We start from the raw sequence: 15,515 nt of genomic DNA on the forward strand, positions 1-15,515 counted from the left end.
CAATCCTCTTCTGGATCATCCAAATGCTCTCTAGCAAACTTCAGATGGGCCCGGACATGTTCTGGCTTAAGCAGAGGGACACGTCTGGCACTGCAGGATCTGAGTCCCTGGCGGCGTAGTGTGTTACTGATGGTAGCCTTTGTTACGTTGGTCCCAGCTCTCTGCAGGTCATTCACTAGGTCCCCCCGTGTGGTCCTGGGATTTTTGCTCACCGTTCTTGTGATCATTTTGACCCCACGGAGTGAGATCTTACGTGGAGCCCCAGATCGAGGGAGATTATCAGTGGTCTTGTATGTCTTCCATTTTCTAATTATTGCTCCCACAGTTGATTTGTTCACACCAAGCTGCTTGCCTATTGCAGATTCAGTCTTCCCAGCCTGGTGCAGGTCTACAATTTTGTTTCTGGTGTCCTTCGACAGCTCTTTGGTCTTCAGCTAAGTGGAGTTTGGAGTGTGACTGTTTGAGGTTGTGGACAGGTGTCTTTTATACTGATAACAAGTTCAAACAGGTGCCATTGATACAGGTAATGAGTGCAGGACAGAGGAGCCTCTTAAGGAAGAAGGTACAGGTCTGTGAGAGCCAGAAATCTTGCTTGTTTGTAGGTGACCAAATACTTATTTTCCACCATAATTTGCAAATAAATTCTTTCCAAATCAGCGAATGTGATTGTCTGGATTTGTTTTCTCATTTTGTCTCTCATAGTTGAGGTCTACCTATGATGCCAATTACAGGCCTCTCTCATCTTTTTAAGTGGGAGAACTTGCACAATTGGTGGCTGACTAAATACTTTTTTGCCCCACTGTATATATACATTTAGACAGAAATACAACATAAGAAACACTTGTAGACACTTACATAGTTAGCCAGTGTGCATTGTGACAATAGATCAGCCTTTCTCAACCAGGGTGCCCTAGGGTGCCTTGAGATTTCTTCAGGGGTGCCTTGGCAAAATGTCTAAAAATTGCCCAAAACTTATACACAAGCCAGCAGGTGGAACAAGCCTGCCTTTTAGTTACACAAAGCCACAGGTTATCATTGTGGACCATTACGACCTTCTAGCTACCGGCATCCTGACAACCAGCATCCTAGTTTGACCCACCCTTGCCCCTCTCCATCAATGCTGGGGTCACATTAGTTCAGTGATGGAGAAAGAGGGAGAAAAGAAACATTGGAATACTAGTCAGTACCAGTGTGCAAAAGTGTTTTTGCTTTAGAAGAAAAAAATCACCTCCAACATCAGGTATCCTACATGTGTGGATGTTGCTGCATTATATAAACTATTAGAATTATTTTTACACATTTTAGAATGGGGTGCCCTTTTAAAATAATGGACAGTCTAGAGGCACCCCATTTTAGAATGGGGTGGCTCAAGACTGTCCATAATTTAAAGGGTGCCTTGACTGAAAAAAGGTAGAGAAACACTGCAATAGACTGCTTATATCGTTTAGCCCGCGGCCATTTTATTGTAGCCCTTGCGATATCAACTACCAAAGTCCTCCCATCCCATTATTAACCCCCCCCCCCCCGTTGATGTTACACTTCTACCTAAGGTACCATCTAAGGGCCACAAAGACTAACTATATTAGATGAAAATAAATTAAATTAAATACTCTTGCAGACTCCACCTCTGCAACAATGCCAAAATACGCCCATTCCTAACCCCAGAAACCACTAAGCAACTCATCCACTCCCTCATCATATCACGACTTGATTACTGCAACTCCCTCCTCCCTGGCCTGCCTCACCACAGGCTGTCCCCGCTTCAGTCGATCCTGAATACGGCGGCCAGACTCATGCACCTTACCAACAGCTCCATTTCCGCCACCCCCCTCTGCCAATCCCTCCACTGGCTTCCGATTGCCCAATGGATCAAATTCAAAATGCTAACACTGACGTTCAAAGCTGTCCATAATTCTGCCCCAAACTACATCACCGACCTAATATCCAAATACCACCCAAAATGCACTCTCTGCTCCTCACAAGACCTCCTTCTCTCTAGTTCCCTGGTGTCCTTCTCCCATGCCCGCCTCCAGGACTTCTCCAGGGCATCACCCATCCTCTGGAACTCCCTACTCCAATCCATCAGACTATCACCTACTCTCCTCTCCTTTAGGCGCACCCTGAAAACCCACCTCTTCAGGGAAGCCTACCCCGCCCTCTGCTAATTGCCGATCTCCTCCACTCTTCCTACCACTCCATCCCCCACAGCTTTTCCTCCAGTACCACTATCCCCTCCCTCTTAGATTGTAAGCTCCAAGGAGCAGGGCCCTCGAACCCCTCATGTTTCGCACTGTATTGTTATTGTACTGTCTCATGTATTGTCCCCCATTGTAATGTACAGCGCTGAGCGAACTGTTGGCACTATATAAATACTGTATAATAATAATAAAATAATAATAATGAATATATCTATCAGCTGTATTACACTCCTAATCATTAAATTAATCAAAAGAGCTATATGCAACCTCATAATTCAACTATTCAATATTATTCCATTATTATACTACTATGCAAATAGACATGATTATAAATTTAAAGGGAATAGTAATATACTGGAATTGCTAATATCCCTATATAATACCAGGCAAACTATTACAAACTTCTGATTATTAAAATACTGCTATATACCACCCAAAAATATCATATTAAAGATATTAACCTCAAAATATTACATTGTAGTGAGGGTATGATTTTAGGGTGATTTATATTTTAAGGAAAGTGCAACACTGTAATTGTATTTATTGTTACTTTAACACATTTATATGGGTATGTGTAGATGTGGGCAGCTTTCTAGGTATGCACTAATTTATCTGAGAGTTGGTTTATTGATTGATTGGTTTATTAGGCTGCTTGTGGGATTTTATTGTATTATTACAAAAGACTGCATGCTGTCATTGATGCTAAAGGGGGCAATACACATGATTAAGAGCTAAGGGTATGGATTTTTGAACAGGGGCCATTTCATTTGTTTACTTGCTGCCATGTTTTGTTTTATGATTATGACATTCTGTTACGATCTACAGCTGAATATGAACCCCATAAGAAATAAAAGAAATGTGTTTTGTCTGCTCACTCATGTTTTCTGTAAAAATGGTACATACTGTATATTACCAATTCTTCAAGGGTATGCAAACATCTGAGCACAACTGTAGTAATAGCAAACATAGTGCTTTGTCTGCTCTTAGGCAGGACCTTTACTAAAAGTAATATTCTGTGTACAGATTACATTTATATTATTCTACAAATGTACAAGTAGATCAAGCTGTCCTGCAGAAATGACAGTAACAACATTTGGGACATATTATATAATCCTCTGCACAAAGATAGTGAAAAAAACATTTTGGTTGTTCAGCCTGGCTCACTGGGGCTATTCTGTATTGCTGTTTTAGGATTTTTTTGGGGGGGTAATGTGCTTATGTATCCATTTCTTTAGGTGGATTAAACTTTTATGCCTCTGATAATGTGGATGCCAATAGTCTGATTGATGCATTCAGTGCCATGAAGTCTGGAAGTGGATATGAAATTGATCATACTATTCAGGTGATGCATTATTTCCTTATGCCGATGTCACATGGGGTATTTTAGTGTCTGGAAATGAAAAAATTGCAGCATGCAAATTCCTCATTGAACTGATGGTGGCTACACCAGTGTTTCTCAACCTTTTTTCAGTCAAGGCACCCTTTAAAATTATGGACAGTCTCGAGGCACCCTTTAAAATTATAAATAGTTTTGAGGCACCCCATTCTAAAATGTGAAAAACTATTCTAATAGTCTGTATAACGCAGAAACATCCACACATGTAGGACACCCAACATTAGAGGTGATTTATTCTTCCAAAGCAAATACACTTCTGCACACTGGTACTGACTAGTATTCCAGTGTTTCTCTTCTCCCTCAGATTTTCTCCATCACTGAGCTATTGTGACCCCAGCACTGACAGAGAGAGGCAAAGGATGATCAAACTAGGATGCTGTGCAGGCAGCTGACATCCTCCTTATCAACTGATGATGTCATTGGTTGTCAGGACGCCTGCGGCTAGAAGGTAGTAATGGTGCCTGTGTGCCCGTATTGAAAACCTGTGGCTTAGTGTAACTAAAAGGCAGGCTTGTTCCACCTGCTGGCTTGTATACAAGTTTTGAGCAATTTTTGGACATTTTGCCAAGGCACCCCTGAAGAAACCTCAAGGCAGGGCTACACTGTCTCACTATGAAAGTCAAATGGACATATCTAATACTGGAAGATACTACTACTGGTGTGCATAGACTTGACAAGTTCTGCTTTGACTTTGTATACAAAGTTACATAGCTACATAGTTAGTCTGGCTGAAAAAAGACAAAAGTCCATCCAGTTCAACAATTAAAAATAAAAAGTTATAATCCTACACCCACAGCAGGTTATTGAATGAAAATGTATGAATACATTCTTCATGCTGTGCTGAAGAATACGACACCAAATAAGACCAATGAATGGAAATTGTTTTCAGTCATGCACTTATCATGTGTTACAAATCCTTTCTGTATGCATTTTTAACAGAATACGTATTCAGCAAAATGATCAGTCAGGGGGTAATTGTAATGTGCAGTTTACTAAAGCAATGATACAGAACAGGTTCAGGATGGCAATAATGCCTACGGTGCAGAATCTGATTATGAAAACTGTACAAGCGTGGACTCTTCACAGCATTGTCTGAGGTACTCAATCAGGGCGACATGTAGCTGTATAGTATAGCCACTATATGACGTTATAACAGCAAAGGGTCAAACTAAGAATAGCTGCTTCAGTAAAACTACTTGCACTTATTCTCATAAACAGCACCCCTAGCAGTCCAATGTAGCCCATGTAACACAGGTGAAAAGCTGGAGGGATTCACAGCCTAAGGACAAAGGGCCAGCGTACTGGAACTGTAGTTCTCTGGTAGCAATTGTGGAGGGACGACCCACCATAGCTGGATCATCTGGAGATGCACACCAGTTTTGACAGTGGAGGGTCTCTAGCACAGTGGCTAAATGGTTAGCACTTCCACCTGGCAGTACTAGGGTTGTTGGTTCGAAACCCAACCACAGCACCACCTGCCTGGAGTTTGCATGTTCTCCCTGTGCCTGCATAGGTTTCCTCCGGGTACTCCAGTTTCCTGCCACACTCCAAAGACATGCTGGTAGGTGAATTGGCTCCTGTCTAAAATTGGACCTAATATGTGTATGTATGAATGTGAGTTAGGGACCTTAGATTATACACTCTTGAGGGTTAGAGACTGATGTGAATGTACAATATATACAGGTGAAACTCGAAAAATTTGAATATCGTGCAAAAGTTCATTTATTTCAGTAATGCAACATAAAAGGTGAAACTAATATATGAGATGGACTCATTACATGCAAAACAAGATAGTTCAAGCCGTGATTTGTCATAATTGTGATGATTATGGCTTATAGCTCATGAAAACCCCAAATCCAAAATCTCAGAAAATTTGAATATTACATGCAATCAATAAAATAAGGATTGACCATAGAACAATATTGGACCTCTGAAAAGTATAAGCATACATATGCACTCAGTACTTGGTTTGGGCCCCTTTTGCAGCAATTACTGCCTCAACGTGGCGTGGCATGGAAGCTATCAGCCTGTGGCACTGCTGAGGTGTTATGGAAGACCAGGATGCTTCAATAGCAGCCTTCAGCTCTTCTGCATTGTTTGGTCTCATGTCTCTCATCTTTCTCATGGCAATGCCCCATAGATTCTCTATGGGGTTTAGGTCAGGCGAGTTTGCTGGCCAATCAAGCACAGTAATCCCACAGTCATTGAACCAGGTTTTGGTGCTTTTGGCAGTGTGGGCAGGTGCCAAGTTCTGCTGGAAAATGAAGTCAGCATCCCCATAAAGCTCATCTGCGGAAGGAAGCATGAAGTGCTCCAAAATCTCCTGGTAGACAGGTGCGTTGACCCTGGACTTAATGAAGCACAGTGGACCAACACCAGCAGATGACATGGCTCCCCAAATCAACACAGACTGTGGAAACTTCACACTGGACTGGACTTCATCTTGCAGTGTGTGCCTCTCCATTCTTCCTCCATACTCTGGGTCCTTGGTTTCCAAATGAGATGCAAAAGTTGCTTTCATCAGAAAAGAGAACTTTGGACCACTGAGCAACAGACCTGGTCTGTTTTTCTTTAGCCCAGGTAGGACACTTCTGATGTTGTTTGTTGTTCAGGAGCGGCTTGACAAGAGGAATACGACATTTGAAGCCCATGTCCAGGATCCGTCTGTGTGTGGTAGCTCTTGATGCACTGACTCCAGCCTCAGTTCACTCCTTGTGAAAGTCCCCAACACTTTTGAATGGCCTTTTCTTGACAATCCTCTCCAGGCTGCAGTCATCCCTACTGCTTGTGCACCTTTTTCTTCCACACTTTTCTCTTCCACATAACTTTCTATTAATGTGCTTTGATACGGCACTTTGGGAACATCCAACTTCTTTTGCAATTACCTTTTGAGGCTTTCCCTCCTTATGGAGGGTGTCCATGATGGTTTTATGCACAACTGTCAGGTCAGCAGTCTTTCCCATGATTGTGACGATTGCAACGTCAAATCCCAGCCCTTCACACCAAACTTGTGACCAAAGGACTAGCCAATCTAAAACCGCGATGTCACGTGCGTAACAATGCCACGCCCAGCTGCACCCTGCACAACTATTTTCCAGCTAATGGACCACAATCAATGTACCGGCAGCCTGAGCGTGATTTTTACTGGGTCAGGTTAATTACGCAACTAACCCTTTACACTGCCACCACCTCCTTTTTGTACAGAGAAAGAGGAAACTCGGCAATATCAGCAATAACACTATGATGGTTGAAATAATCGTCTGTATACCACTGTCACTGCAGGCAGGTTATACAGAGGGTTAAACACACACAGTAGCGCTCTTTAGCGGCAAGAATTCGTAGTCTGCATTAAAGGCGTTAGAAACAGTTCAACACTTTCAGAAAGTAAGATTTATTACTAAAAGGTCAAAAGGGTGCAATAAACAATATTTACAGAAAAGGAGGTAGCCAATATATATATAAATATACAGAGAACAATAGCACAGCAAAGAGATAACAGAAAGTAATTTAGAGGGTTAAAGTACTTGCCAGTCAGCCTTGGTGTAAGCAGCTTCAAGTTTCATAAGTCAAAAGGATTCTTGTCTCTACTGTCAGTTTCGATGTTAACACAGGAGACTCTTCTTTTCTCTCTCACACACCCCACTCCAAGCATAACAGTCTTTTTCTAGGATCTCAGCAGGGTGTCTCCTTACAGCAGAGAGCCAATTGCCTCATTTGGGGAGGGGTGTTGGGACGAAGACCCAAGCTAGAACAAAAATCCCTCCTAGCTTATATTATGGCCCATAACTTTTCCTCGGGTCATTTGGCAGCCTGTGCACTAGTATATTAATACTCAGCAGCATCTGCGGAATGGTTAGAGATGAAACATGTCATATACACTTGAATGGTTCAGGAGATATACTTTCCTGCCCTCCTATATATTCCAGTTAGGGAATGTAATATACCAAATGGTTTGTATTAACTTAACCAATCTGACGATATGCCTGGTTTTTATGTAAGTCTCTCATATTCCAAGATATGAAATCATAGGGGAAAATGGATGTTGAATGTGGTGTCTAGTTTATTACTCCTCTGGAATGTGTTTGAACTCAGTGAAGGGCTTGGTTTACGCTTTTACGATATCCCAGATTGTCTAACTAACAGACAGCTAGGCCCCAGCTCCATTGGGGGTTCTATAGCTCGGAGCTCTCCTGCTGTGCTTTGGCTTCCTGTGACCTCTGTCATCACTCAGCCCACATGTCACTCCACAGCGAGGGAGGGGGGGATGATTGGAGGAGGCAGCCTGCTTTGGGAGTGAGAAATGGTACAACATGGAAAATTCTTAACAAAATGGAGGTTTGTATCTACCTCTGGGTGCACGATTGCTACAGTGATTCCTACTGAACCAGACAGAGACCATTTAAAGGCTCAGGAACCCTTTGCAGTGTTATGGCTTAATTAGCTGATTAGAGTGGGACACTTTGAGCCTAGAATATTGCACCGTTTCACAATATTCTAATTTTCCGAGATTGTGGATTTGTGGTTTTCATGAGCTGTAAGCCATAATCATCACAGTTATGACAAATCATGGCTTGAACTATCTTGCTTTGCATGTAATGAGTCTATCTCATATATTAGTTTCACCTTTTAAGTTGCATTACTGAAATAAATGAACTTTTGCACGATATTCAAATTTTTTGAGTTTCACCTGAATATATGTAAAGCACTGTGTAAATTGACAGTGCTATATAAGTACCTGAAATAAATAAATAGCCTGGCTGTGGATTACTGGCCCACCTATATCTGCCTCATCAGGTGGTGCCTCCCTGAACTGCTGAGTAATGGAAGCAGAGAAACTTACACTCCTTAGGCCTGTCCAGGAACCCAAAGAGTTGAGAGAAATTAAATGGGGCCTGCACCTTCATTTGAGTGCGTAATTGAGCACTCCACTACATGTTTAACTCCAATGTAATGTGTAGGGATAAAGTTTGGGTTCACTACTACCATGGTTTTTGCAAAGTTTATGAACTGCAAACTTTTGGCCGAAATGTTTGTAGGTTTGCCACAAGAAATACACAACCTATAATGCAGTGTATGATGACTTTTGCCCCAGGTCATCCGAGTCAAAAGAGCCAATAATATGAAGAAATGGATAACCCAGCCCCCTTTCTACTAAAGGGTGGGTTACAGCAGAGCCATATTGTCAGAGTGTGTTGGAGCTATACGTAGAGCTGACGGAGAAGAGATACCGCTTTATTTTATTTTTTTTTCATTTTGTTACATCTTCCATGACAGTGCATGACTTCCCATGCATTTTGTTTGACAATAGTTCACTTATTAGCCCTGCAAATGGGCAAAATTGAATAATAATGTTTGTCACCCCATTGTCTTCAGTGGGGTTTACAACAAAGTTCACAACCTTTTGAACTTTGAGCAAGACTCGTGAAACTGTCCACAAATCGAGCCCAGACAGATTCGCTCATCCCTATGTTTTTTTCAGCTTCAACCTAAAATCAAACTTCAGCAAAGCACACCTAATATGGATTTTAAAGCATATTTGCATTGGTCTATCGTGGACCAATATAAGTATGCATATGACATATAGTGATGGTCCGAACACCCCCCTGTTCAGTTTGCGGTTGAACATTCGAACCTACCGAAAGTTTGACCGCGAACTTCGAACAGGGACAATTCACTAAGCGGTATATTACCACGTTTGAGTATGCGGTAAGATACTGCACAGCTACTAAAATACTGCAGAAGTTATAATATTAAGTCATGTGGTGTTTTTGTAGTGAAGACATTCTTTAATGTTTCAGCTTTTTTTTTTTTTTTTTTAAATGGTGTGGGGGTCCCCTCCAAAATCCATACTAGACCCTTATCCGAGCATGCAGACCAGCAGGACAGGAAAGTTGGGTGAACTAGAGCCCCTACCTCCTGAACTATACCAGGCCACATGCCCTCAACATGAAGGGGTGCTTGGGGCAGGGGGGCTACCCCCCCAAAGCATGTTAATGGGGACAAGGGCCTCTTCCCCACAAGCTTGGCCGGTGGTTGTGGGGGTCTGTGGGTGGGGGCTTATTGGAATCTGGTAGCACCTTTTAATAAGGGGGTCCCCAGATCCTGGCTACCCCCCCATGTGAATGAGTATGGGGTACATGGTGCCACTACCCATTCACAAAAAAAAAAGTGTAGTGTAAAAAGGACAGGAGACAGTCTTTGACAAGTCCTTTATTTAAAACAAAAATAAAAAATGTCCCCGAAGAAGATCCAACGTCAATCACGATGCCTGCTGCCACCGCCGACCCAAAAAAAACACACAAAAAACGCTTCCCTCTCAATGCTGGCTCCCACCGTCTGACAGCTGCTCTGGGATGACAGTTCTTAAATACTGTTATGATGTCACAAAGGGGGCGGGCTCACCCCACCCCCTTGTGTACTGATTGGCCGTGGTCAGGTGCATTGCTTTGAACAATCACAATGCACTGTCAGGGTGCAGTGCATTGTGGGGCATGGCGGGCTAAAAGCCCACCAAATGCCCTTACTGTTCGTGTGTTCGCCGAACACACAAACGGCCCATGTTCGAGTCAAACTTATGTTTGACTCAAACATAAAGCCCAACCCTAATGCCATACCTGTAGGTCCCTGTAAGCATTACTACAGTGATTGCTGCTGTCTTTGGGTCCCGTGCTAAGAAACTGTCCTGCTGCATACTAATCATAGGGGGTTGCCTGTTCAGCATGAGCTCCATTCACAGAATGCCTTGCATTTTTCTCAATGAATACAAGATGTTCTCTGATTGGACAAGGTGGAGAGGTGGAGCGGTGATGTCATAAACTCTATCCAGTCCAATCATTACATTCATTGAGAAATATGCAAGGTATTCTGTAAATGGCCCCACATTTCAGTGGGTGACTTTAAGATGGAGGAAGGATTTAGAACTTCGATATGAAAATTTGCTACTAACTATATATTCTAACTATCTATTTTGCACAGTTGGAGAGCACTGGGGCATCACTCCCACATTCAGACTGCCTAAAGGGCACTGTTTTTATTGATAAAACAGTTGGAAATGAAACCTTCTTCTTGGTAACCTGGCAGACTGATGTACCCAGTATTACCTTGCAGAATCCAAAGGGGGTATCATACACTGGAAAGGACTTCAAAGATGACAAAACTACAAAATCTTCCAGGCTTCAGATTCCAGGATTTGCTGAGGTAATTCATCTGTTAAACCTAATTTTTCAACATAGCTTTTTTCAGCAAGAACACCAGAAAATGCAGTTCTGGCACCTCCAGCACTGTATGTATGTAATGGCAAGGGGTACTGAGGTGATCTGAAGGATCTATTGTTGCTTGGGGGGTCAGTTGCTGTTGGTAGAGATCTACTGTTGAGGGAGGGGTCTATTGTTGGCTGCAGGAAGGTCTGTTGATGCTGGCTACTGGGAGATCTATTATTGCTGACAGGGGTCTGTTGTTGCTGGGGTGGATCTATTGTTGCTGGGGAGGAATTTTGTTGCATGGGGGGTCTATTGTTGCTGGGGAGGTATTTTCTTGCATGGGGGGTCTATTGCTGCTGGGGAGGTATTTTGTTGCATGGGGGGTCTATTGTTGCTGGGGAGGTATTTTGTTGCATGGGGGGTCTATTGTTGCTGACGGTTCTATTACTGAAGAGGGGGTCTGTTGTTGAAAGGGGGTATATTGTTGCTGGCAACCGGGGATCTATTATCATATATTATCACAAATCCTATACAAATTTTTTAGCACCACAAAATGATGGTACTGCAAAATGGGTAGGGGGTGGAACCAAGGGATGTTGCTCGGAGGTGGATAGGGGGCAGAGTCAAGGCATGGCTCAAAAGGGGGATTTCTTGCACCTATTCTCTGAGAAATAAACCTTGTTTATCGAAATTGTTAAAAATTGAAATGCTATTATAAAATATCATATACTATTTAGAAACACAATTGAAAATAGTCCAATTCTTTTACTTATTTAAATCTCTCACTATAAATTGGCAGCCACAGATGTCAAGGGCAAAGAAATATAATGTCATTTTATTTATCTGGCTGTTCACTCCAGTGCAGAGGTACCCCCTTATCTGTCCACTCACATGCCTCGTCCCCTTGTAGTGCTCCAAGCTGGCAGCAAACGACATCTCACCCACCTGCTCTAAGGCTCGGTTGACACTATGTAGGTTGGTTGTGGGTGTGGGAATCGCATCTGTTCCCGCGCCCCCAACCACCCACAGCCAAATTGCTCTACTCTTACGAGATGCGCAGGGCTGCCATTCATTCTGAGTGGCATCCCCATGCATCTCAGCCTGCAGCACGATCACGGGTACCAGGACCGCAGGGACACAGCATGGTCAAAAAGACCTGCAGATGTGTTTTTAAAAAGGTGCATACACCTCTTTCTTGCGTGAAACATAAGCACATCAGCCCAATAAAATGAATGGATTGCCATGCCTGGGCAAACGTGGGCCGCACAGTCTGCACTAATATGAACCATGCCTAAATAGCTACAGTCATTTCATGTCCTACTTGCCGGGAACTCTGTTTTTCACATACATTAAAGCTGAAATCCAGGATAAGCAAATCATGTCTAAATACAAGAGGCACGTGTTTCCTTGCTTAAATCTCAGTGTTCTTTGTGTATTTCTTCCAGATCTGTGCAGTAATTCAGTGTAAAACTTTGCCTGTTCAGAAACTTCCCATAACAATGACCACTGAAACTGCAAGAGTGACACAAAACGGTGCCTCTTGCGCCTGCTCAGTAAAGTTGGCCATGGGGGTGTTTTCTGAAAGCAGTTGGCGTGTGTGCAAGATCATGAGTCTTCTGAGCCAATGAGGAGTGAGAGACCCAGGTCAGTCGCTGCTCTCATGCACATCGCTGGATCGAGATAGGGCTCAAGTAAGTATAAGGTGGGGCTGAGGGGCGAGCTTCACCCAGAAGATTTTTGTTTACTGTAATGCAGAGAATGCATTAAAGTAAACAAAACCTTCGGTCTGTAGAACCACTTATAGCTAATATATCAAAATATGTGCTCACTAAAAATGCAATGTATGTTCCCTCTAAAGTGTGCATATTCTCTTTGAAGTGTAAACTAAGCACTGTTAAGTCTGTTAAGAAGAGCATTTATACTTACCTTTCCAACATCCCATGTCTTAGATCTCTTGTGCTTTGCTGCAGGGATTCAGTGCTTCCAGGTGTGTGGGATACCTGCTCCGTCCACCAGACACTGTTGTTCCTCCCAGTGCCTCATAAGTTTTAGTCCTCATGCACACTGGCCGTTTTTACAGCGGATGTTTTTGGCATTTGGCGTTTTTTTTCTACAGACAATAAACTCCCCAACATGTTATCCTATGTGTCCATGCACACATAGACCATAATCAACATTTTTTTGGCTGGAAAAAAAACCAAAACTAGTGGGTTTCTAGAGGAGTTTTTTAGCTGTAAAAACTCTCTAACGCTGAAAAATGCTGAAAAACGCAGCAAAACGTGGTAAAACGCCACTTGTTTTTTTACAAAAAAAACACTAAAAGCGCAAACACAGATAATGCCGCTAATCGCATCAAAACGCCGCTGAACGCTAATGCAAAACTGCTAAAAAAAAGCTGACAAATTCACGTTTTTAACATGACTTTACACAGCTAACATTACCAGCATTATCAAAACATCTAGTGTGCATGAGGACTTATAGTGCTAGGTGAGCTGGTGAAAGTAAAATAGTGTTTTGAAGACATGGACCACTGAAAAGGTAAGCATAGACGCTCTTCTTTTAAAGGTTTCTTAGCTTACAAATGACAGAGTCACAATAATAATAATAATAGATTTTACATAGAGATTTACAAACCACTCAGTTACCTTTAGTCTTTGACTTAATCACTTGCCCTCCAGAGGATTTACCCCCCCTTCCTGACCAGGCCATTTTTTGCGACACGCGCTGCATTACCTTAACTGACAACTGTGCGGTCATGCAACGCTGCACCCACATGAGATTTACATCCTTTTTTTCCCACAAATAGAGCTTTCTTTCGGTTGTATTCGATCACCTCTGCGTTTTTTTTTCGCTATAAAAAAAAAACATTTTTTGGACTTTTTGCTATTAAACATGTCCAGTAAAAAAAATAAAAAAATCGAATTTCATCATACATTTAGGCCAAAATGTATTCTGCTACGTTTTTTCTAAAAACAAAATCCCCGTTACGTGTAAATTAATTAGTTTGCGTGAAAATTATAGCTTTTACAAATGGCGGTATAGATACTGGAATTTTTTTTTTTACTAGTAATGGTGGCAATCAGCGACTTATAGCGGGACTGCGGCGGGCATTTTGACACTGGGGGGAACTGACTTTGTGTCACTGACATCCCCAGTGACACCAATACAGTGATCAGTGCTAAGAAAAGCACTGACACTGTACTAATGGCACTGGGCAGGAAGGGGTAACATGTGTCTGTAATAAGCTCACCTCTGTCCATGACCTTTTTGTCTCCCGCTCCCTTAACCTACTAGAAAATACAGAAACCTGGCTCTAAGCAGCAGACTCTACTTCTCCCGCAGCACTTTCCTATGGAGGCCTCATCTGGACCCACTCACCCAGACCCAGTGTTCGGAAAGGTGGTGGAGTTGCTTTGCTTCAATCCCCACTGAGCACCTTTCAAGTCCTCCCTAACCCTCCCTCTCTATCCTTCTCGTCTTTCGAGACTCACTGCATCCGGCTGTTTTCTCCCATTTCTCCGGTGTCCCGTTTTCTGGATGATTTCTTCGCCTGGCTACCCTACTTTCTCTCCTCTGAACTACCTACTATCATTCTCAGAGATTTTAACATCCCTATTAATGTCAACAACCCAGCTACATCCCAACTCTTCAACCTAACCTCATCTTTTGCATTAGCACAAAGTATACAGTCCTCCACTCACTCTGATGGGAATACATTAGACCTTGTTTTCTCCCATCTTTGCACTCCCTACAACCTCACAAACACCCCCTTTCCTCTCTCTGATCACAATATCATCACCTTCACAGTGTCCTCATCTTCAAACACCTATCCCTCCAAGCAGCGAACAATTACCTTCAGAAACCTTCACAACTTTAACCCTGCTCCTTTCCACTCTGCAACTGACCAGCTCTATGACAGAATCTCTCCCTTGTCCTGCCCTGCCCTGGCCACTGCTGTCTACAACAGTTCACTTTCATCCGCATTAGACTCACTTGCTCCTCTAACAAAACGAAGCTTCAGGCCCCGACCATTACATCCTTGGCAGACTGACGACACCAGAAATCTTAAACGACATAGTCGTGCGCTGGAGCGATTGTGGCGTAAAACCAAATCCCAGCAAGCATTCACTCTATATAAATCTGCTTTCTTAACATACAATTCCTCCCTTCATGCTGCCAAACAAGCCTACTTTGTCACCCTTATTAATACCTTGTCATCCAGTCCTCGTCATCTCTACTTTTAACTCTTTACTTTCTCCACCTCCACCCAGTACCTCACTCACTGCTCACGAGATTGCAAATCATTTCAAAAACAAGATTGACGCAATTCGTAGGGGCATCACCACTACACAGGCATCCATCCCACTTAGCATACCTTATACTAAACCTCCCTCAACACTTTCCTCTTTTGACCTTGCTGCTACCGAAGAGGTCGCTAAGGTTTTCTCAGAAGCCCGTCTCACCACCTGCCCCCTAGATCCTGCCCCTCACAACTACTACGGTCACCTCTTCTTCCATCCTATGCTCCCTCACTCACATCTTCAATCTTTCCCTCTCTACTGGTGCCTTCCCCTCCCCTCTAAAGCATGCGCCCATCACTACCATACTTAAAAAGCCCTCCCTGGACCCCACCAACATGAACAACTTAAGACCCATCTCCCTACTGCCATTTACCTCTAAACTCCTAGAACGCTTAGTCTACAATCGCCTGAGCTCCCACCT

The 15,515-nt window shown here is 42.9% G+C and overlaps 1 protein-coding gene across 1 annotated transcript in view; it reads left to right on the forward strand.

The window, feature by feature from the left end:
* LOC149469604 (calcium-activated chloride channel regulator 1-like) overlaps positions 1–15,515 on the forward strand; it is a 59,250-nt gene that overhangs the window by 25,834 nt on the left and 17,901 nt on the right. The window contains exons 9-10 of the mRNA XM_089668959.1: positions 3,434–3,540; positions 10,570–10,791. Of these exons, the coding sequence (XP_089525085.1) occupies positions 3,434–3,540; positions 10,570–10,791 (329 nt within the window). The remainder of the gene's footprint in view (positions 1–3,433; positions 3,541–10,569; positions 10,792–15,515) is intronic.

The sequence above is a fragment of the Staurois parvus genome, unplaced genomic scaffold, assembly GCF_062004578.1.
Source record: "Staurois parvus isolate SC_StPar_1 unplaced genomic scaffold, SC_StPar_1.0 ptg000066l, whole genome shotgun sequence".
NCBI lineage: Eukaryota > Metazoa > Chordata > Amphibia > Anura > Ranidae > Staurois > Staurois parvus.